At 42.3% G+C, this 24,256-nt stretch overlaps 1 protein-coding gene across 10 annotated transcripts in view; it reads right to left on the bottom strand.

Annotated features, from left to right (window-relative positions):
* LOC139757869 (uncharacterized) overlaps nucleotides 1-24,256 on the bottom strand; it is a 283,058-nt gene that overhangs the window by 178,431 nt on the left and 80,371 nt on the right. For all 10 annotated transcript variants that reach the window (XM_071678788.1, XM_071678787.1, XM_071678784.1 and 7 more), the window contains one exon: nucleotides 5,985-6,129. In XM_071678788.1, coding sequence (XP_071534889.1) covers nucleotides 5,985-6,126 — 142 coding nt within the window. In that variant the 5' untranslated portion in view covers nucleotides 6,127-6,129. The remainder of the gene's footprint in view (nucleotides 1-5,984; nucleotides 6,130-24,256) is intronic.

Genomic DNA, 24,256 nt, shown 5'->3' with positions numbered 1-24,256 from the left:
AGAGAAAGGTGCAAGAGGTGAAAAAAAGGGCAAATGAGAGTTGGGGTGAGAGAGTATCATTAAATTTTAGGGAGAATAAAAAGATGTTCTGGAAGGAGGTAAATAAAGTGCGTAAGACAAGGGAGCAAATGGGAACTTCAGTGAAGGGCGCAAATGGGGAGGTGATAACAAGTAGTGGTGATGTGAGAAGGAGATGGAGTGAGTATTTTGAAGGTTTGTTGAATGTGTTTGATGATAGAGTGGCAGATATAGGGTGTTTTGGTCGAGGTGGTGTGCAAAGTGAGAGGGTTAGGGACAATGATTTGGTAAACAGAGAAGAGGTAGTAAAAGCTTTGCGGAAGATGAAAGCCGGCAAGGCAGCAGGTCTGGATGGTATTGCAGTGGAATTTATCAAAAAAGGGGGTGACTGTATTGTTGACTGGTTGGTAAGGTTATTTAATGTATGTATGACTCATGGTGAGGTGCCTGAGGATTGGCGGAATGCGTGCATAGTGCCATTGTACAAAGGCAAAGGGGATAAGAGTGAGTGCTCAAATTACAGAGGTATAAGTTTGTTGAGTATTCCTGGTAAATTATATGGGAGGGTATTGATTGAGAGGGTGAAGGCATGTACAGAGCATCAGATTGGGGAAGAGCAGTGTGGTTTCAGAAGTGGTAGAGGATGTGTGGATCAGGTGTTTGCTTTGAAGAATGTATGTCAGAAATACTTAGAAAAGCAAATGGATTTGTATGTAGCATTTATGGATCTGGAGAAGGAATATGATAGAGGTGATAGAGATGCTCTGTGGAAGGTATTAAGAATATATGGTGTGGGAGGCAAGTTGTTAGAAGCAGTGAAAAGTTTTTATCGAGGATGTAAGGCATGTGTACGTGTAGGAAGAGAGGAAAGTGATTGGTTCTCAGTGAATGTAGGTTTGCGACAGGGGTGTGTGATGTCTCCATGGTTGTTTAATTTGTTTATGGATGGGGTTGTTAGGGAGGTAAATGCAAGAGTTTTGGAAAGAGGGGCAAGTATGAAGTCTGTTGGGGATGAGAGAGCTTGGGAAGTGAGTCAGTTGTTGTTCGCTGATGATACAGCGCTGGTGGCTGATTCATGTGAGAAACTGCAGAAGCTGGTGACTGAGTTTGGTAAAGTGTGTGGAAGAAGAAAGTTGAGAGTGAATGTGAATAAGAGCAAGGTTATTAGGTACAGTAGGGTTGAGGGTCAAGTCAATTGGGAGGTGAGTTTGAATGGAGAAAAACTGGAGGAAGTGAAGTGTTTTAGATATCTGGGAGTGGATCTGTCAGCGGATGGAACCATGGAAGCGGAAGTGGATCATAGGGTGGGGGAGGGGGCGAAAATTTTGGGAGCCTTGAAAAATGTGTGGAAGTCGAGAACATTATCCCGGAAAGCAAAAATGGGTATGTTTGAAGGAATAGTAGTTCCAACAATGTTGTATGGTTGCGAGGCGTGGGCTATGGATGGAGTTGTGCGCAGGAGGATGGATGTGCTGGAAATGAGATGTTTGAGGACAATGTGTGGTGTGAGGTGGTTTGATCGAGTAAGTAACGTGAGGGTAAGAGAGATGTGTGGAAATAAAAAGAGCATGGTTGAGAGAGCAGAAGAGGGTGTTTTGAAATGGTTTGGGCACATGGAGAGAATGAGTGAGGAAAGATTGACCAAGAGGATATATGTGTCGGAGGTGAAGGGAACGAGGAGAAGAGGGAGACCAAATTGGAGGTGGAAGGATGGAGTGAAAAGGATTTTGTGTGATCGGGGCCTGAACATGCAGGAGGGTGAAAGGAGGGCAAGGAATAGAGTGAATTGGAGCGATGTGGTATACAGGGGTTGACGTGCTGTCAGTGGATTGAATCAGGGCATGTGAAGCGTCCGGGGTAAACCATGGAAAGCTGTGTAGGTATGTATATTTGCGTGTGTGGACGTGTGTATGTACATGTGTATGGGGGGGGGTTGGGCCATTTCTTTCGTCTGTTTCCTTGCGCTACCTCGCAAACGCGGGAGACAGCGACAAAGTATAAAAAAAAAAAAAAAAAAAAAAATATATATATATATATATCATCCCTGGGGATAGGGGAGAAAGAATACTTCCCACGCATTCCACACATGTCGTAGAAGGCAACTAGAGGGGACGGGAGCAGGGGGCCAGAAATCCTCCCCTCCTTGCATTTTAACTTTCTAAAATGGGAAACAGAAGAAGGAATCATGTAGGGAGTGCTCATCCTCCTCAAAGGCTCAGATTGGGGTGTCTAAATGAGTGTGGATGTAACCAAGATGTGAAAAAAAGAGAGATAGGTAGTATGTTTGAGGAAAGGAACCTGGACGTTTTGGCTCTGAGTGAAACGAAGCTCAAGGGTAAAGGGGAAGAGTGGTTTGGGAATGTCTTGGGAGTAAAGTCAGGGGTTAGTGAGAGGACAAGAGCAAGGGAAAGAGTAGCACTACTCCTGAAACAGGAGTTGTGGGACTATGTGATAGAGTGTAAGAAAGTAAATTCTAGATTAATATGGGTAAAACTGAAAGTTGATGGAGAGAGATGGGTGATTATTGGTGCATATGCACCTGAGCATGAGAAGAAAGATCATGAGAGGCAAGTGTTTTGGGAGCACCTGAATGAGTGTGTTAGTGGTTTTGATGCACAAGACCGGGTTATAGTGAGGGGTGATTTGAATGCAAAGGTGAGTAATGTGGCAGTTGAGGGAATAATTGGTATACATGGGGTGTTCAGTATTGTAAATGGAAATGGTGAAGAGCTTGTAGATTTATGTGCTGAAAAAGGACTGGTGATTGGGAATACCTGGTTTAAAAAGAGAGATATACATTAGTATACATACGTAAGTAGGAGAGATGGCCAGAGAGCGTTATTGGATTATGTGTCAATTGACAGGCGCGCGAAAGAGAGACTTTTGGATGTTAATGTGCTGAGAGGTGCAACTGGAGGGATGTCTGATCATTATCTTGTGGAGGCAAAGGTGAAGATTTGTTTGGGTTTTCAGAAAAGAAGAGAGAATGTTGGGGTGAAGAGGGTGGTGAGAGTAAGTGAGCTTAGGAAGGAGACTTGTGTGAGGAAGTACCAGGAGAGACTGAGTACAGAATGGAAAAAGGTGAGAATAAGGGAGGTAAGGGGAGTGGGGTAGGAATGGGATGTATTTAGGGAAGCAGTGATGGCTTGCACAAAAGATGCCTGTGGCATGAGAAGCGTGGGAGGTGGGTTGATTAGAAAGGGTAGTGAGTGGTGGGATGAAGAAGTAAGATTATTAGTGAAAGAGAAGAGAAAGGCATTTGGACAATTTTTGCAGGGAAAAAATGCAAATGAGTGAGAGATGTATAAAAGAAAGAGGCAGGAGGTCAAGAGAAAGGTGCAAGAGGTGAAAAAGAGGGCAAATGAGAGTTGGGGTAGAAAGTATCATTAAATTTTAAGGAGAATAAAAAGATGTTCTGGAAGGAGGTAAATAAAGTGCGTAAGACAAGGGAGCAAATGGGAACTTCAGTGAAGGGGGCTAATGGGGAGGTGATAACAAGTAGTGGTGATGTGAGAAGGAGATGGAGTGAGTATTTTGAAGGTTTGTTGAATGTGTTTGATGATAGAGTGGCAGATATAGGGTGTTTTGGTCGAGGTGGTGTGAAAAGTGAGAGGGTTAGGGAAAATGATTTGGTAAACAGAGAAGAGGTGGTAAAAGCTTTGCGGAAGATGAAAGCCGGAAAGGCAGTAGGTTTGGATGGTATTGCAGTGGAATTTATAAAAAAAAAAGGGGGTGACTGTACTGTTGACTGGTTGGTAAGGTTATCTAATGTATGTATGATTCATGGTGAGGTGCCCGAGGATTGGCCGAATGCTTGCAAAGTGCCATTGTACAAAGGCAAAGGGGATAAGAGTGAGTGCTCAAATTACAGAGGTATAAGTTTGTTGAGTATTCCTGGTAAATTATATGGGAGGGTATTGATTAAGAGGGTGAAGGCATGTACAGAGCATCAGATTGGGGAAGAGCAGTGTGGTTTCAGAAGTGGTAGAGGATGTGTGGATCAGGTGTTTCCTTTGAAGAATGTATGTGAGAAATACTTAGAAAAGCAAATGGATTTGTATGTAGCATTTATGGATCTGGAAAAGGCATATGACAGAGTTGATAGAGATGCTCTGTGGAAGGTATTAAGAATATATGGTGTGGGAGGCAAGTTGTTAGAAGCAGTGAAAAGTTTTATCGAGGATGTAAGGCATGTGTACGTGTAGGAAGAGAGGAAAGTGATTGGTTCTCAGTGAATGTAGGTTTGCGGCAGGGGGTGTGTGATGTCTCCATAGTTGTTTAATTTGTTTATGGATGGGGTTGTTAGGGAGGTGAATGCAAGAGTTTTGGAAAGAGGGGCAAGTATGAAGTCTGTTGTGGATGAGAGAGCTTGGGAAGTGAGTCAGTTGTTGTTCGTTGATGATACAGCACTGGTGGCTGATTCATGTGAGAAACTGCAGAAGCTGGTGACTGAGTTTGGCAAAGTGTGTGAAAGAAAGTTAAGAGTAAGTGTGAATAAGACCAAGGTTATTAGGTACAGTAGGGTTGAGGGTCAAGTCAATTGGGAGTTAAGTTTGAATGGAGAAAAACTGGAGGAAGTAAAGTGTTTTAGATATCTAGGAGTGGATCTAGCAGCGGATGGAACCATGGAAGCGGAAGTGAATCATAGGGTGGGGGAGGGGGCGAAAATTCTGGGAGCCTTGAAGAATGTTTGGAAGTCAAGAACATTATCTTGGAAAGCAAAAATGGGTATGTTTGAAGGAATAGTGGTTCCAAAAATGTTGTATGGTTGTGAGGCATGGGCTATGGATAGAGTTGTGCACAGGAGGGTGGATGTGCTGAAAATGAGATGTTTGAGGACAATATGTGGTGTGAGGTGGTTTGATCGAGTAAGTAATGTAAGGGTAGGAGAGATGTGTGGAAATAAAAAGAGTATGGTTGAGAGAGCAGAAGAGGGTGTTTTGAAATGGTTTGGTCACATGGAGAGAATGAGTGAGGAAAGATTGACCAAGAGGATATATGTGTCAGAGGTGGAGGGAACAAGGAGAAGTGGGAGACCAAATTGGAGGTGGAAAGATGGAGTGAAAAAGATTTTGAGTGATCGGGGCCTGAACATGCAGGAGGGTGAAAGGCGTGCAAGGAATAGAGTGAATTGGAACGATGTGGTATACCGGCGTCGACGTGCTGTCAGTGGATTGAACCAGGGCATGTGAAGTGTCTGGGGTAAACCATGGAAAGTTCTGTGGGGCCTGGATGTGGAAAGGGAGCTGTGGTTTCAGTGCATTATTACATGACAGCTAGAGACTGAGTGTGAACGAATGGGGCCTTTGTTGTCTTTTCCTAGCGCTACATCGCACACATGAGTGGGGAGGGAGGTTGTTATTCCATGTGTGGCGAGGTGGCGATGGGAATAAATAAAGGCAGACAGTATGAATTATGTACATGTGTATATATGTATATGTCTGTGTATATATATATGTGTATATTGAGATGCATAGGTATGTATATTTGCGTGGGTGGACGTGTATGTATATACATGTGTATGTGGGTGGGTTGGGCCATTTCTTTCGTCTGTTTCCTTGCGCTAACTCGCTAACGCGGGAGACAGCAACAAAGCAAAATAAATGAAATAAAAAATATAGGACTTCAAAGGCTGCCACAAGGTAAGAATGCCCAATTCCCTGGAGAACATAGCTATGATGAATCTTAGGCTGATAATTTCATTTGCAATATAAAAGAATAAGCCATAAAGAATTCTTAAATACTAACCATCATTTGAACTGCTCTCAAATAAGGTTCCTGTTAAGTTTCAGCTATAACTGTGAGGTTATATGGTTGTCCCCAAATTTTAGTATGTCCACAAAACTTTATGCCAAGGCAAACAATATCCATACCTATCCATTCACTCCTATAAATAAATGCAATACAGTTTTCAAGGTTTTACAAAAGAGCACCGGGTACTTTCAGAGAAATGAAAAAATTCTTACCTGGCATGTTCTGATGAAGCTGCATGTGTTCATTGAGGAGAGAAACTTTATTAAACTCCTTCTCACACATAAAACACACAAAGATGCTTCCATCCTCCATCTCGTCATCTTCTACAATGATTTCAGTCCCTTTTTTTGCCATTTTCTGCAATAATATATATAATGACATAATAAACCATTACTACAATGATATTTACATTATGCTAGGTGAATGTCTACATGTACAATAATCATCCACTTATCATACAATAAAATGTAACACATCTTATCTATCCATCTATCTATCTACCTAAATCCATGATGCCCAATCCCTCCAGAAACTCCCTGAAGGCAGGGGTGGCCATGGGATAAGTCTCCGTAACTAATGAACTCCAGTGCTGCTTCTTAGCCTTTAGTGCCTCACCCTTAACAGGCTACTGGCAGAGGGTAACCCTAGCACAATGTTTCCAAAGGCTCCTACCTAATGTTCCAACCTAGTGCAGCTGCTTAAGGTTCCTGCCTATGATCCAAACTACTACTTCTACTTAATGCTACCACTCCCAGAAAATTTTGGCCCCCCTCATCCAACCCAGACCCACCTCAGCTTCCATGGTCCCATTTGCTGCCATATCCACTTCTAAAAATATAACACTTACTCCCTCCAAGTCTTCTCCATTTAAACTCACACCCCAACTACCCACCTAAACATAATAGCCTTGCTTTTATTCATATTTACTTTTGAGACCTTCATCTCACATATTCTTCCAAACCCAGTCACCAACTTCTGCAGTTTCTCATTAGCATCTGCCACCAAAGCTATATCATCAGCAAACAACGAATGGCTCACTTTCCAGGCCCTCTTATCCCCCACATTCTGCACAATCACCCATCTCTCCAAGACCCTTGGCCTTACCTCCCTCACCAACCCATCCATAAACAAACTGAACAACAATGGTGACATCACACACCCCTGCCTCAGACCAACCTTAACCGAGAACCATTCACTCTTATCTCTTCCTGATCACATAAATGCATTACAACCTCAATAAAAACTTCTCACTGCTTCAAGTAGCTTTCCTCCCACACCATATATTCTTAAGGCCTTCCACAAAGCATCTCTATCAAGCCTATATTTTCTCCAAATCCAGAAATGCCACATACAAATCCATCTGTTTCTCTAAGTATTTCTCATACACATTCTTCAAAGCAAACACCTGATCCAAACATCCTCTACCTTTTCTGAAACCATACGGCTCCTTCCCAATTTGCTGCTATGAACATACTTTCACCCTCTCAATCAATACCCTCCCATAAAACTTAAGGTATACCTGTAAGATACACATGGATGCCATAAATTTTTCATTAGTTATTTGTTATCATCATTTCATTGTGAGTAACTTATACTTAGTTGCATCACATAGAAAGCTCCCACGGGCTTACATTTAGTATTTTAATGTGGAATCTATTAAAAAAGGGGGTAACTGTGTTGTTGACTATATTGGTGAGGATATTCAATATATGTATGACTCATGGTGAAGTGCCTGAGGATTGACGGAATGCATGCATAGTGCCATTGTACAAAGACAAAGGGGATAAAGGTGAAAGTTCAAATTACAGAGGTATAAGTTTGTTGAGTATTCCTGGGAATTTATATGGGACTGTATTGACTGAGAGGGTCAATGCATGTATGTATAGAGCATCAGATTGGGGAAGAGCAGTGTGGTTTCAGAAGTGGTAAAGGGTGTGTGGATCAGGTGTTTGCTTTGAAGAATGTATGTGAGAAATACTTAGAAAAACAAATGGATTTGTATGTAGCATTAATGGATCTGGAGAAGGCATATGATAGAGTTGATAGAGATGCTCTGTGGAAGGTATTAACAGTTTATGGTGTGGGAGGCAAGTTGCTAGAAGCAGTGAAAAGTTTTTATTGAGAATGTAAGGCATGTGTACGAGTAGAGAGAGAGGAAAGTGATTGGTTCTCAGTGAATGTCTGTTTGCGGCAAGGGTGCTTGATGTCTCCATGGTTGTTTAATTTGCTTATGGATGGGGTGGTTAGGGAGGTGAATGCAAGAGTTTTGAAGAGAGGGGCAAGTATGCAGTCTATTGTGGATGAGAGGGCTTGGGAAGTGAGTCAGCTACTGTTCGCTGATAATACAGTGCTGGTGGCTGATTCAGGTGAGAAACTGCAGAAGCTGGTGACTGAGTTTGGTAAAGTGTGTAAAAGAAAAAAGCTGAGAGTAAATGTGAATAAGAGCAAGGTTACTACGTACAGTAGGGTTGAGGGACAAGTCAAATGGGAGGTAAGTTTGAATGGAGGAAAACTGGAGGAAGTGAATGTTTTAGATATTTGGGAGTGGATTTCGCATCGGATGGAACCATGGAAGCGGAAGTGAGTCACAGGGTGGGGGAGGGAGTGAAGGTTCTGGGAGCTTTGGAAAATGTGTGGAAGGTGAGAACATTATCTTGGAAAGCAAGAATGGGTATGTTTGAAGGAATAGTGGTTCCAACAATGTTATATGGTTGCGAGGCATGGCCTATAGATAGGGTTGTGCGGAGGAGGGTGGATGTGTTGGAAATGAGATGTTTGAGGACATTATGTGGTGTGAGGTGGTTTGACTAAGTAATGAAAGGGTAAGAGGGATGTGTGGTTATGAAAAGAGTGTGGTTGAGAGAGCAGAAAAGGGTGTATCAACATGTTTTGGTCACATGGAGAGAATGAGTGGGGAAAGATTGACAAAGAGGATATATGTGTCAGAGGTGATGGGAGCGAGAAGTAGGAGACCAAATTGGAGATAGAAGGATGGAGTGAAAAAAGATTTTGAGCTATCGAGGTCTGAACATGCAGGAAGGTGAAAGGCGTGTAAGGAATAGAGTGAACTGGAACAATGTGGTATACCAGGGTTAACGTGCTTTCAATGGATTGAACCACAGCATGTGAAACGTCTGGGGTAAACCATGGAAAGTTTTGTGGGGCCTGGATGTGGAAAGAGAGCTGTGGTTTCGGTGCATTATACGTGACAGCTAGAGACTGTGTGAACGAATGTGGCCTTTGCTGTCTTTTCCTAGCACTACCTCGTGTGCGTGCAGGGGGAGGGGGTTGTCATTTCATGAGTGGTGGGGTGGCAACGGGAATGAATAAAGGCAGCATGTATGAATTATGTACATGTGTATATATGTACATGTCTGTGTATGTATATATATGTATACATTGAAATATATGTATGTATATGTGCACGTGTGGACGTGTATGTATATACATGTATATGTGGGTGGGTTGGGCCATTCTTTCATCTGTTTCCTTGCGCTACCTCGCTAACACGGGAGACAGTGACAAAGTATATAAATATAAATAAATAAATGTTTGAAAACAAGGAGCTGATCTGTTTCTGACTTTGTGTTAATCACATGGAGCTGACATCAAGAAAACTAGGGCCGGTCACAGATGAGCGCTGACTAACCAGCAGTCAGCTCAGCCAGGCCAGAAAAACCACTTGTGTGTCGATGTGTGTCTTAAAACGTGAACCCAGAGTGCCATTAACATACATATATATTTTTCTAAAACTGTAAAAGGCCACCAGATCTTCATTAAGTATCCTCACAAGAAAGAAGGTCTGATTTTGTAAGTGGTGGCAGCGGAGGGAAAACTCAACAAGGTCATGCTGAAGAATCATTTCCCATTTCCACTTGTTTGAAGAATCATTTCCCATTTCCATTGTTACCAGAGCTTGCTCATAGCCTAGGTAAGAATATGGTTTTACCTACTTTGGATTTATTAACCAGGTTTTGGCACATCCCATTGTCAGAAAAAAGCCGCGCTCGAGGTGAATGACTAACATTTTTCATCACATGTTGTGCAAATAGGTAATGGTTAATCTTAATATAACTGTCATGTCTCCTGACATTCCTTCTTATTTCAAGAGTCTTGAGAGAGTATTCCTACTACTCAAAGATGCAAACTTAAAACTCAAATTGGCCAAATGCTCCTTTCTCCAAACTAAGATTGATTAATTAAAGCATGCCATAAATGAAATTTGTATTCAACCCAATGCAGCTACAGTAAAAACAATTGTAAAGGAGCCAGTTCCTTCCACAGCAGACAAAGTCAAATTCTTCCTTAGTTTAGTAGGATATTCTCAAAGATTTATCACAAATCTTATGATTGCATATCCACTCATTTCACTTTTAAAACAGTGACAAATGATTGAGGCACCCATCCTTTGGTTCCCCAACTTTGAGAAACCCTTCATTTTACACATGGGTGCTTGTAAACAGGGTCTTGGAGCTGTACTCATGCAGGAGCCAATTAAGGGTAGACTCTCCCATGGCTTATGTGAGTCGTTCATGTTCAAAGGCAGAATCAAAATACTCAATAACCAAGTTAAAAGGCCTTGCAGTAGTTTGGGCACTCAAGCATTTTTTGGAATACATATATATGGCTACCTTATCACAGTCTATACAGTTCACAGAGCATTGCTAAGCATTTTTCAATGACAAGATACAACTGGAAAGTTTCAGAGATGGTTTCTAACTATACAAAACTGACCCAGATTTCTGTTTTGTTTTGGGCTCATCAAATGTAGTTGCAGATGCACTTTCCCACACAGTGGTAGCAGTAGAAGATAGCCCCCATAGAAATTCATACAGAGAGGCTGAAGCAGTACCAATGAGATGACCCAGTCTGGAGTCCTGTCATAGAATTTCCAGAAGGAAGAGGGTCTTCCTTTCATGTTAAGACATCTGTTACAGTCAGAGAATTGTTTTTAGCACAGGAAGTGATGCAGAGATGCGAGATTAGGAGTACCTGCCTGTGTTGTCAAACAATCGTCATTCCAACAACATTAGTACAGGATTTTTTGAAGCTAGCACATGATTCACCTCAGGCCACAAACCTAGGCACAAACAGATGCTATAAGCTAACTTGCTTCAAGTATTTTTGGTCAAGGATGCAGAAAAACATTACAGTTCATATGTTGAAGTGCTAAATCTGTAACACACATGAAGGACATCCCACTACTCAAACTGTCTTGAAATATCTTGTGCCTTCATACCCATGGGAAAGGGTTCATATGGACACATTAGGAGGTTTCCCTAGGTCCATGGCAGGCTAAAGATATGTCTTAGTAATTACTGATGCTTTTACAAGGTACTGTGAATTAATTCCACTTCAAAACAAAAATGAAGTCACGGTCACTAAGGCATTCAAGAAACATGTTCTAGACAGACATAATGGGCCAAAGGTTGTAGTCACAAATAACAGTAGAATTCATGAACTCATTAATAGAAGAACTTTTTCAGTTGTATAACATACCCAAATGTAATATAATAGTACATCACCCAGCCTCTCATGGTCTTGCAGGAAGGCTGAACTGTAAAATCCTTAAGTCTCTTCGCACTAACATTAATTTCCATCATGATGAATGGGATGAATGCCTATCTGATGTCCAATGCTCATCAAACTCAGCATAAGTCAACTGGAAACACCCTTCCATGCCTTGTTTTGATAAAGTGTCGCAGTATGACATAATAGTGTCCCATCCCTCACATCCAGCAGTTCAGAATTTAACTGTAGCAGAAAAGTATCGCAACACTCAATTCATTAACAGATCAAGGGAAATCTACATAATGCCACTAAAATTTTCATAGATCAAGCTAGCAAGTCCGTAGAACCATCTAAGGTAGCTCCCGGACTCTTGGTAATGGTGCAAGATTTTAACTCCAGAAGTGAGATTCCTAAGTTAGACCCAAAAATTTTCTGGTCCTTATAGAGTTTTAGCTCATTCAAAGGGACACAGGTTCAGAGATCAACATCTAAACACAGGAGGCATTTGTGAGGAAAATGAAGACCACTTGAAAGTTCTACAGTTTTCTGAGCATTATTACGATCCTACACTAGAAAACAACCCTCAACCCAACTTCAAACAATGTCACCCAACAACCTTCTAACACCATTCAGTTGGTCCCCACACCCAAACTAACAACTCTCACATCACCACCACATACACATCAGTATTCATTAAGGCCTCGCTTTTAAGAAGTTTTTTGGTTTTGTCATTTTACAGGTCCTTCTTTCTCAAGTCTTTATGGTGTCTATAAAGTAGTGATGGTAAGACAGTACCAGGCAGCATTATTACTGCTCCCTGCAAGGTGTGTCTTGTGCAGGACACAGTCTCAGTGCTTCCATAGGTGCAATGACCAAACTTGAGAAGTATATTCAAGTTTGGGGTTTCTAAAGGATATGAAAATCTTGCTAAATATTTCTGATCCATATACTTGAAAGCTATTCCAATATTTGCCTAAAGACAGTTTGTTTACTTTACTATTCTCCTATCCCTGGGGATAGGGGAGAAAGAATACTTCCCATGCATTCCTCACGTGTCGTAGAAGGTGACTAAAGGGGACGGGAGCGGGGGGCCAGAAACCCTCCCTTCCTTGTATTTTAACTTTCTAAATGGGGAAATAGAAGAAGGAGTCACGCAGGGAGTGCTCATCCTCCTCGAAGGCTCAGATTAGGGTGTCTAAATGTGTGTGGATGTAACCAAGATGAGAAAAAAGGAGAGATAGATAGTATGTTTGAGGAAAGGAACCTGGATGTTTTGGCTCTGAGTGAAGCAAAGCTCAAGGGTAAAGGGGAAGAGTGATTTGGGAATGTCTTGGGAGTAAAGTCAGGGGTTAGAGAGAAGACAAGAGCAAGGGAAGGAGTAGCACTACTCCTGAAACAGGAGTTGTGGGACTATGTGATAGAGTGTAAGGAAGTAAATTCTAGATTGATATGGGTAAAACTGAAAGTTGATGGAGACAGATGGGTGATTATTGGTGCATATGCACCTGGGCATGAGAAGAAAGTCATGAGAGGCAAGTGTTTAGGGAGCAGCTGAATGAGTGTGTTAGTGGTTTTGATGCACAAGACCGGGTTATAGTGATGGGTGATTTGAATGCAAAGGTGAGTAATGTGGCAGTTGAGGGAATAATTGGTATACATGGGGTGTTAAGTGTTGTAAATGGAAATGGTGAAGAGCTTGTACATTTATGTGCTGAAAAAGGACTGGTGATTGGGAATACTTGGTTTAAAAAGTGAGATGTACATAAGTAAACGTATGTAAGTAGGACAGATGGCCAGAGAGCGTTACTGGATTACGTGTTAATTGATAGATGCGCGAAAGAGAGACTTTTGGATGTTAATGTGCTGAGAGGTGCAACTGGAGGGATGTCTGATCATTATTTTGTGGAGGCGAAGCTGAAGATTTGTAGAGGTTTTCAGAAAAGAAGAGAGAATGTTGGGGTGAAGAGAGTGGTGAGAGTAAGTGAGCTTGAGAAGGAGACTTGTGTGCAGAAGTACCAGGAGAGACTGAGTACAGAATGGAAAAAGGTGAGAACAAAGGAGGTAAGGAGAGTGAGGGAGGAATGGGATGTATTTAGGGAAGCAGTGATGGCTTGCGCAAAAGATGCTTGTGGCATGAGAAGAGTGGGAGGTGGGTTGATTAGAAAGGGTAGTGAGTGGCGGGATGAAGAAGTAAGACTATTAGTGAAAGAGAAGAGAGAGGCATTTGGACAATTTTTGCAGGGAAAAAATGCAATTGAGTGGGAGATGTATAAAAGAAAGAGGCAAGAGGTCAAGAGAAAGGTAAAAGAGGTGAAAAAGAGGGCAAATGAGAGTTGGGGTGAGAGAGTATCATTAAATTTCAGGGAGAATAAAAAGGTGTTTTGGAAGGAGGTAAATACAGTGCGTAAGACAAGGGAGCAAATGGGAACTTCAGAGAAGGGGGATAATGGGGAGGTGATAACAAGTAGTGGTGATGTGAGAAGGAGATGGAGTGAGTATTTTGAAGGTTTGTTGAATGTGTTTGATGATAGAGTGGCAGATATAGGGTGTTTTGGTCGATGTGGTGTGCAAAGTGAGAGGGTTAGGGAAAATGATTTGGTAAACAAAGAGGTAGTAAAAGCTTTGCAGAAGATGAAAGCCGGCAAGGCAGTAGGTTTGGATGGTATTGCAGTGGAACTTATTAAAAAAGGGGGTGACTGTATTATTGACTGTATGGTAAGGTTATTTAATGTATGTATGATTCACGGTGAGGTGCCTGAGGATTGGCCGAATGTTTGCATAGTGCCATTGTACAAAGGCAAAGGGGATAAGAGTGAGTGCTCAAATTACAGAGGTATAAGTTTGTTGAGTATTCCTGGTAAATTATATGGGAGGGTATTGATTGAGAGGGTGAAGGCATGTACAGAGCATCAGAATGGGGAAGAGCAGTGTGGTTTCAGAAGTGGTAAAGGATGTGTGGACCAGGTGTTTGCTTTGAAGAATGTATGTGAGAAATACTTAGAAAAACAAATGGATTTGTATGTAGCATTTATGGATCTGGAGAAGGCATATGATAGAGTTGATAGAGATGCTCTGTGGAAGGTATTAAGAATATATGGTGGGGGAGGCAAGTTGTTAAAAGCAGTGAAAAGTTTTTATCAAGGAAAAAAGCATGTGTACGTGTAGGAAGAGAGAAAAGTGATTGGTTCTCAGTGAATGTAGGTTTGCGGCAGGGGTGTGTGATGTCTCCATGGTTGTTTAATTTGTTTATGGATGGGGTTGTTAGGGAGGTGAATGCAAGAGTTTTGGAAAGAGGAGCAAGTATGAAGTCTGTTGTGGATGAGAGAGCTTGGGAAGTGAGTCAGTTGTTGTTCGCTGATGATACAGCGCTGGTGGCTTATTCATGTGAGAAACTGAAGAAGCTGGTGACTGAGTTTGGTAAAGTGTGTGGAAGAAGAAAGTTAAGAGTACATGTGAATAAGAGCAAGGTTATTAGATACAATAGGGTTGAGGGTCAAGTCAATTGGGAGGTTAAGTTTGAATGGAGAAAAACTGGAGGAAGTGAAGTGTTTTAGATATCTGGGAGTGGATCTGGCAGCGGATGGAACCATGGAAGCGGAAGTGAATCACAGGATGGGGGAGGGGGTGAAAATTCTAGGAGCCTTGAAAAATGTTTGGAAGTCAAGAACATTATCTCCGAAAGCAAAAATGGCTGCTATGTTTGAAGGAATAGTGGTTCCAACAATGTTGTATGGTTGCAAGGTGTGGGCTATGGATAGAGTTGTGTGCAGGAGGGTGGATGTGCTGGAAATGAGATGTTTGAGGACAATATGTGGTGTGAGGTGGTTTGATCGAGTAAGTAATGTAAGGGTAAGAGAGATGTGTGGAAATAAAAAGAGCGTGGTTGAGAGAGCAGAAGAGGGTGTTTTGAAACGGTTTTGTCACATGGAGAGAATGAGTGAGGAAAGATTGACCAAGAGGATATATGTGTCGGAGGTGGAGGAAACGAGGAGAAGTGGGAGACCAAATTGGAGGTGGAAAGATGGAGTGAAAAAGATTTTGAGTGATCGGGGCCTGAACATGCAAGAGGGTGAAAGGCGTGCAAGGAATAGAGTGAATTGAAACGATGTGGTATAGCTGGGTCGACGTGCTGTCAATGGATTGAACCAGGGCATGTGAAGCGTCTGGGGTAAACCATGGAAAGTTCTGTGGGGCCTGGATGTGGAAAGGGAGCTGTGGTTTCGGTGCATTATTACATGACGGCTAGAGATTGAGTGTGAACAAATGGGACCTCTGTTGTCTTTTCCTAACGCTACCTCACACACAGGAGGGGGAGGGGGTTGTTATTCCATGTGTGGCGGGGTGGCGATGGGAATAAATAAAGGCAGACAGTATGAATTATGTACATGTGTATATATGTATATATCTGTGTGTGTATATATATGTGTACATTGAGATGTATAGGTATGTATATTTGCATGTGTGGATGTGTATGTATATACATGTGTATGTGGGTGGGTTGGGCCATTCTTTCGTCTGTTTCCTTGCGCTACCTTGCTAATGCGGGAGACAGCGACAAAGCAAAATAAATAAATATAAATAAACTATTCTCCTAATGTAAGAATCTAACAGCAAGTTATGGGAGACATTGACATGCAACTACTGCACTTCTTTATTCTATCTATTTTCTAATACTTAATTGCCATCTCCCACATTAGCAAGGTAGTGCAAAGATACAGACAAGGAAAAGGCCCAACCCACCCACATACACATGTATACACATAAATGCCCACACATGCACATATACATACACATTCCAATGTATACATACATATACATACACAGACATATACACATGTACATATCCATACTTGCTGTCTTCATCCATTCTGTCGCCACCCCACCACACATGAAATCCCCCCCCCCAGCAAGGCAGCGCCAGGAACAAAAAATTCACATTTGTTCACACTCAGTCTCTAGCTGTCATGTGTAATGCACTGAAACCAGAGCTCCCTTTCCACATCCAGGCCCAATAAAACTTTCCAAGGTTTAACCCAAACGTTTCACATGCCCTGGTTCAGTCCATTGTCAACACATCAACCACGGTACACCACATCGTTCCAATTTACTCTACTCCTTGCATGCCTTTCACCCTCCTGTATGTTCAGGCCCTGATGACTCAAAATCTTTTTCACTCCATCCTTCCACCTCCAATTTAGTCTCTTGCTTCTCCTCATGCCCTCCACCTCTGAAACATGTATCCTCTTTGTCAATCTTTCTTCACTCATTCTCTCCATATGACCAAACAATTTCAACACACCCTCTTCTGCTCTCTCAACCACACTCTTTATAACCACACATCTCTCTTACACTTTCGTTACTTGATCAAACCAAGTCATATCACATATTACCCTCAAACATTTCATTTCCAACACATCCACCCTCCTCTGCACAACCCTATCTATAGGCCATGACTCGCAACCATATAACATTGTTGGAACCACTATTCCTTCGAACATACTCATTTTTGCTCTCCGAAATAACATTCTCACCTTCCACACATTCTTCAGCGCTCCCAGAGCTTTTGCTCCCTCCCCCACCCTGTGACTCACTTTCACTCCCATAGTTCCATCTGCTGCTAAGTCCTCTCCCAGATATCTAAAACACTTCACTTCCTCCAGTTTTTCTCCATTCAAACTTACCTCCCAATTGACTTGTCCCTCAACCCTACTAAACCTAATAACCTTGCTCTCACTCACATTTACTTTCAACTTTCTTCTTTCATACACTTTACCAAATTCAGTCACCAACTTCTGCAGTTTCTCACCTGAATCAGCCACTAGCGCTGTATCATCAGCGAACAACAACTGACTCACTTCCCAAGGCCCCTCATCCACAACAGACTGCATACTTGCCCCTCTTTCCAAAACTCTTGCATCCATCTCCCTAACCACCCCATCCATAAACAAATTAAACAACCATGGAGACATCACGCACCCCTGCCGCAAACTGACATTCACTCAGAACCAGTCACTTTCCTCTCTTCCTACTACTGCACTTCTTTTTTTTTTTTTTTTTTTTTTTTTTTTGCTGTCTCCCGCGTTTGTGAGGTAGCGCAAGGAAACAGACGAAATAAATGGCCCAACCCACCCCCATACACATGTATATACATACGTCCACACACGCAAAATATACATACCTACACAGCTTTCCATGGTTTACCCCAGACGCTTCACATGCCCCGATTCAATCCACTGACAGCACGTCAACCCCGGTATACCACATCGCTCCAATTCACTCTATTCCTTGCCCTCCTTTCACCCTCTTGCATGTTCAGGCCCCGATCACACAAAATCTTTTTCACTCCATCTTTCCACCTCCAATTTGGTCTCCCTCTTCTCCTCGTTCCCTCCACCTCCGACACATATATCCTCTTGGTCAATCTTTCCTCACTCATTCTCTCCATGTGCCCAAACCATTTCAAAACACCCTCTTCTGCTCTCTCAACCACGCTCTTTTTATTTCCACACATCTCTCTTACCCTTACGTTACTTACTCGATCAAACCACCTCACACCACATATTGTCCTCAAACATCTCATTTCCAGCACATCCATCCTCCTGCACACAACTCTATCCATAGCCCACGCCTCGCAACCATACAACATTGTTGGAACCACTATTCCTTCAAACATACCCATTTTTGCTTTCCGAGATAATGTTCTCGACTTCCACACATTCTTCAAGGCTCCCAGAATTTTCGCCCCCTCCCCCACCCTATGATCCACTTCCGCTTCCATGGTTCCATCCGCTGCCAGATCCACTCCCAGATATCTAAAACACTTCACTTCCTCCAGTTTTTCTCCATTCAAACTCACCTCCCAATTGACTTGACCCTCAACCCTACTGTACCTAATAACCTTGCGCTTATTCACATTTACTCTTAACTTTCTTCTTTCACACACTTTACCAAACTCAGTCACCAGCTTCTGCAGTTTCTCACATGAATCAGCCACCAGCGCTGTATCATCAGCGAACAACAACTGACTCACTTCCCAAGCTCTCTCATCCCCAACAGACTTCATACTTGCCCCTCTTTCCAAAACTCTTGCATTCACCTCCCTAACAACCCCATCCATAAACAAATTAAACAACCATGGAGACATCAAACACCCCTGCCGCAAACCTACATTCACTGACAACCAATCACTTTCCTCTCTTCCTACACGTTCACATGCCTTACATCCTCGATAAAAACTTTTCACTGCTTCTAACAACTTGCCTCCCACACCATATATTCTTAATACCTTCCACAGAGCATCTCTATCAACTCTATCATATGCCTTCTCCAGATCCATAAATGCTACATACAAATCCATTTGCTTTTCTAAGTATTTCTCACATACATTCTTCAAAGCAAACACCTGATCCACACATCCTCTACCACTTCTGAAACCACACTGCTCTTCCCCAATCTGATGCTCTGTACATGCCTTCATCCTCTCAATGAATACCCTCCCATATAATTTACCAGGAATACTCAACAAACTTATACTGCACTTCTTATACATATAATAAATCTGAAGCTTATTTCCTGCAATATGATATTTGTTTTGAGGTCTTTCCTTGATCCATACCCTCTAGCAGTCTAAATGCAAAATATCCACCCAGCCTCCCCTTTTGTATAAGACAGAGCTCACTTTCTCACAGAACTCTATGAACCTCATGAACATGGCCTCCTTTCCCTGAAACTATGTTGCCTCTCACTTAGGTAACTTCTCTATATAAAGTCATCCATTAGCTTAATATGCTTATCTTTTCCATTGCCTTACAAGCCATCAGAAAGACTGGTCTGTAGTTCTTCATCTCCTCCTGGTCCCCATTCTTGTAGATAGGCTGAAGGTTTCGCCTTTTCCACTCCCTTGGCACATCACCATTTTCCGGTAACATCTTGGATAATATTTCAAGAAGACTATCTAGTGTAGCTGCAGACATATGTGGTGAAATCTCAACAGGACCATGAGATACCTATATATCAAGGCCCTTTAGAGTTTTGATATCTTTTGTGGCTTCTTTCATTCTTGATCGCCACTCTCCGCATCAGCGAGGTAGTGCCAGGAAACATACAAAGAAAGACACATCCACCCAAATACACATTTATGTACATCTTTTTTTATTCATTTTGCTTTGTTGCTGTTTCCCACGTTAGCGAGGTAGCGCAAGGAAACAGACGAAAGAATGGCCCAACCCATCCACATACACGTCCACACATGCAAATATATATACCCATACATCTCAACGTATACATATATATACACACACAGACATATACATATATATACCACACATGATATAACAACCCCCTCCCCCCTCATGTACGCAAGGTAGCGCTAGGAAAAGACAACAAAGGCCACATTCGTTCACACTCAGTCTCTAGCTGTCATATAATAATACACCGAAACCACAGCTCCCTTTCCACATCCAGGTCCCACAGAGCTTTCCATGGTTTACCCCAAACGCTTCACATGCCCTGGTTCAATCCATTGACAGCACGTCGACCCCAGTATACCACATCATTCCAATTCACTTAATTCCTTGCACCCCTTTCACCCTCCTGCATGTTCAAGCCCCGATCACTCAAAATCTTTTTCACTCCATCTTTCCATCTCCAATTTGGTCTCCCACATCTCCTCGTTCCCTCCACCTGACACATATAACCTCTTGGTCAATCTTTCCTCACTCATTCTCTCCATGTGACCAAACCATTTCAAAACACCCTCTTCTGCTCTCTCACCCACTCTGGAGAAGGCATATGATAGAGTTGATAGAGATGCTCTGTGGAAGGTATTAAGAATATATGGTGTGGGAGGAAAGTTGTTAGAAGCAGTGAAAAGTTTTTATCGAGGATGTAAGGCATGTGTACGTGTAGGAAGAGAGGAAAGTGATTGGTTGTCAGTGAATGTAGGTTTGCGGCAGGGGTGTGTGATGTCTCCATGGTTGTTTAATTAGTTTATGGATGGGGTTGTTAGGGAGGTAAATGCAAGAGTTTTGGAAAGAGGGGCAAGTATGAAGTCTGTTGGGGATGAGAGAGCTTGGGAAGTGAGTCAGTTGTTGTTCGCTGATGATACAGCACTGGTGGCTGATTCATGTGAGAAACTGCAGAAGCTGGTGACTGAGTTTGGAAAAGTGTGTGGAAGAAGAAAGTTAAGAGTAAATGTGAATAAGAGCAAGGTTATTAGGTACAGTAGGGTTGAGGGTCAAGTCAATTGGGAGGTGAGTTTGAATGGAGAAAAACTGGAGGAAGTGAAGTGTTTTAGATATCTGGGAGTGGATCTGGCAGCGGATGGAACCATGGAAGCGGAGGTGGATCATAGGGTGGGGGAGGGGGCGAAAATCCTGGGGGCCTTGAAGAATGTGTGGAAGTCGAGAACATTATCTCGGAAAGCAAAAATGGGTATGTTTGAAGGAATAGTGGTTCCAACAATGTTGTATGGTTGCGAGGCGTGGGCTATGGATAGAGTTGTGCGCAGGAGGATGGATGTGCTGGAAATGAGATGTTTGAGGACAATGTGTGGTGTGAGGTGGTTTGATCGAGTGAGCAACGTAAGGGTAAGAGAGATGTGTGGAAATAAAAAGAGCGTGGTTGAGAGAGCAGAAGAGGGTGTTTTGAAGTGGTTTGGGCATATGGAGAGGATGAGTGAGGAAAGATTGACCAAGAGGATATATGTGTCGGAGGTGGAGGGAACAAGGAGAAGAGGGAGACCAAATTGGAGGTGGAAAGATGGAGTGAAAAAGATTTTGTGTGATCGGGGCCTGAACATGCAGGAGGGTGAAAGGAGGGCAAGGAATAGAGTGAATTGGAGCGATGTGGTATACCGGGGTTGACGTGCTGTCAGTGGATTGAATCAAGGCATGTGAAGCGTCTGGGGTAAACCATGGAAAGCTGTGTAGGTATGTATATTTGCGTGTGTGGGCGTATGTATATACATGTGTATGGGGGGGGTTGGGCCATTTCTTTCATCTGTTTCCTTGCGCTACCTCGCAAACGCGGGAGACAGCGACAAAGTATAATAAATATAAAAATAACATATACAAATATGCACAGATATATATTCATACTTGCTCTCCCTCATCCATTCCTGATGCCATACCTCCCCACAGGAAACAGCACGATCACAACCTCCTGCGTCAGCAAGGTAGCACCAGAAAGGTCACATTCACTCACATCCATACATGAGCTGTCATGTGTAATGAACTGAAACCACATCTCCCTATCCACAACCAGGACCCACAGATCTTTCCGTGATTTGTCCCAGTTGCTTTACATGCCCTGGTTTAGTCCATTGACAAAATACTGACTCCAGTATATCCCATCATTCCAATTCACTCTATTCCACTGCACGCCTTTCACTCTCCTCCATGTTCAGGCCACGATCGCTCAAAATCTTTTTCACTCCATCCTTCTAACTCCAAATTGGTCTTCAGATTCTCCATGTTCCTCCATTTCTGACACATATATCCTCTTTGTCAACCTTTCCACACTCATTCTCTTCACATGTCCAAAACATTTCTACACACTCTTCTGCTCCCTCAATCACACTCGTTTTATTTCCACACATCTCTCTTACCCTTTCATTACTTACTTGATTAAACCATCTCATATCATATATTGTCCTCAAACATTTAATTTCCAACACATCCACCCTCTTCCACACAACCCTATCTATAGCTCATGCCACACAACCATATAATATTGTTGTACTATTATTCCTTCAATCATACCCATTTTTACTCTCCTAGATAACGTTCTCTCTTTCATCACATCCTTCATCACTCCCAGAACCTCCACCACCTCCCCCATCCTTTGACTCACTTCCACTTCCATGGTTCCACTTCCAGATATCTAAAACACTTCACTTCCTCCAATTTTTCTCCATTCACACTTACATTCCAACTAACTTATCCCTCAACCCTGCTGAATCTAATAACCTTGCTCTTATTCACATTTACTCTCAACTTTCTCCTTTCACACACTTTGCTAAACTCAGTCACCAACTTCCACAGTTTCTCACTTGAATCAGCTACCAGTGCTGTATCACTGGCGAACAACTGATTTACTTCCTAGGCCCCCTTATCCCAAACAGACTTTAGACACGCCCTTCTCTCCAGACCCTTGCATTCACTTCCATTACCACCCCATCCATAAACAAATTAAACCATGATAACATCACACATCCCTATTGCAGACTGACCTTTACAGGAAGCATTCACTCTGCTCTCTTCACACTCATACACATGCTTTACACCCTTGATAAAAATTTCTCACTGCTCGTAACAGCTTACCTACCACATCATATATTCTTGAGACCTTCTACAAAGCATCTCTATCAACCCTATCATATGCCTTCTCCAGATCCATAAATGCCACATACAAATCCATCTGTTTTTCTAAGTATTTCTCACACACATTCTTCAAAGCACCTGATCCACATATCCTCTACCACTTCTGAAACTACACTGTTCCTCCCTAATCTGAAGCTCTGTACATGCCCTCACCCTGTCAAACAATACCCTACCATACCATTTACCAGGTATACTCAACAAACTTATGCATCTGTAGTTTGAACACCCACATTTATCCCCTTTGCCTTTTATACAAAGGCTCTTAACATGTATCCAGCCAATCCTAAAGCACCTCCCCATGATCCATACATACAATGAATATCCTTAACAAGCAATCAACAACAGTCACCCCCTTTCTTAATAAATTTCAACTACAGTACCATCTATTAATGCCGCCTTGCTGTAATTCATCTTCTGAAAGGCTTTCACCTCCTCTCTCTCTTCATCAAACCACTCTCCATGACTCTCACTTCACATGCCATCCTGAATGAAACACTCTATGTCTGCCACTCTATAATCAAACACATTCAACAATCCTTCAAAATACGCACTCCATCACTACCTTTTATCACTTCCCCTTTTGCCCTCTTCACTGATGCTCCCATTTGTTCCCTTAACTTTTGCACACAATTTTTTTTTTTTTTTTTTTTTGCTTTGTCACTGTCTCCCGCGTTTGCGAGGTAGCGCAAGGAAACAGACGAAAGAAATGGCCCAACCCATCCCCATACACATGTATATACATATGTCCACACACGCAAATACACATACCTACACAGCTTTCCATGGTTTACCCAGACGCTTCACATGCCTTGATTCAATCCACTGACAGCACGTCAACCCTGGTATAAACCCCATCAATCCAATTCACTCTATTCCTTGCCCTCCTTTCACCCTCCTGCATGTTCAGGCCCCGACTCAAAATCTTTTTCACTCCATCCTTCTAACTCCAAATTGGTCTTCAGATTCTCCATGTTCCTCCATTTCTGACACATATATCCTCTTTGTCAACCTTTCCACACTCATTCTCTTCACATGTCCAAAACATTTCTACACACTCTTCTGCTCCCTCAATCACACTCGTTTTATTTCCACACATCTCTCTTACCCTTTCATTACTTACTTGATTAAACCATCTCATATCATATATTGTCCTCAAACATTTAATTTCCAACACATCCACCCTCTTCCACACAACCCTATCTATAGCTCATGCCACACAACCATATAATATTGTTGTACTATTATTCCTTCAATCATACCCATTTTTACTCTCCTAGATAACGTTCTCTCTTTCATCACATCCTTCATCACTCCCAGAACCTCCACCACCTCCCCCATCCTTTGACTCACTTCCACTTCCATGGTTCCACTTCCAGATATCTAAAACACTTCACTTCCTCCAATTTTTCTCCATTCACACTTACATTCCAACTAACTTATCCCTCAACCCTGCTGAATCTAATAACCTTGCTCTTATTCACATTTACTCTCAACTTTCTCCTTTCACACACTTTGCTAAACTCAGTCACCAACTTCCACAGTTTCTCACTTGAATCAGCTACCAGTGCTGTATCACTGGCGAACAACTGATT

Source organism: Panulirus ornatus, chromosome 28 (genome assembly GCF_036320965.1).
Source record: "Panulirus ornatus isolate Po-2019 chromosome 28, ASM3632096v1, whole genome shotgun sequence".
In the NCBI taxonomy this organism is placed as follows: domain Eukaryota; kingdom Metazoa; phylum Arthropoda; class Malacostraca; order Decapoda; family Palinuridae; genus Panulirus; species Panulirus ornatus.
The sequence above is the reverse complement of the archived record's forward strand: the minus strand, read 5'-3'. Positions and strand labels throughout refer to the sequence as shown.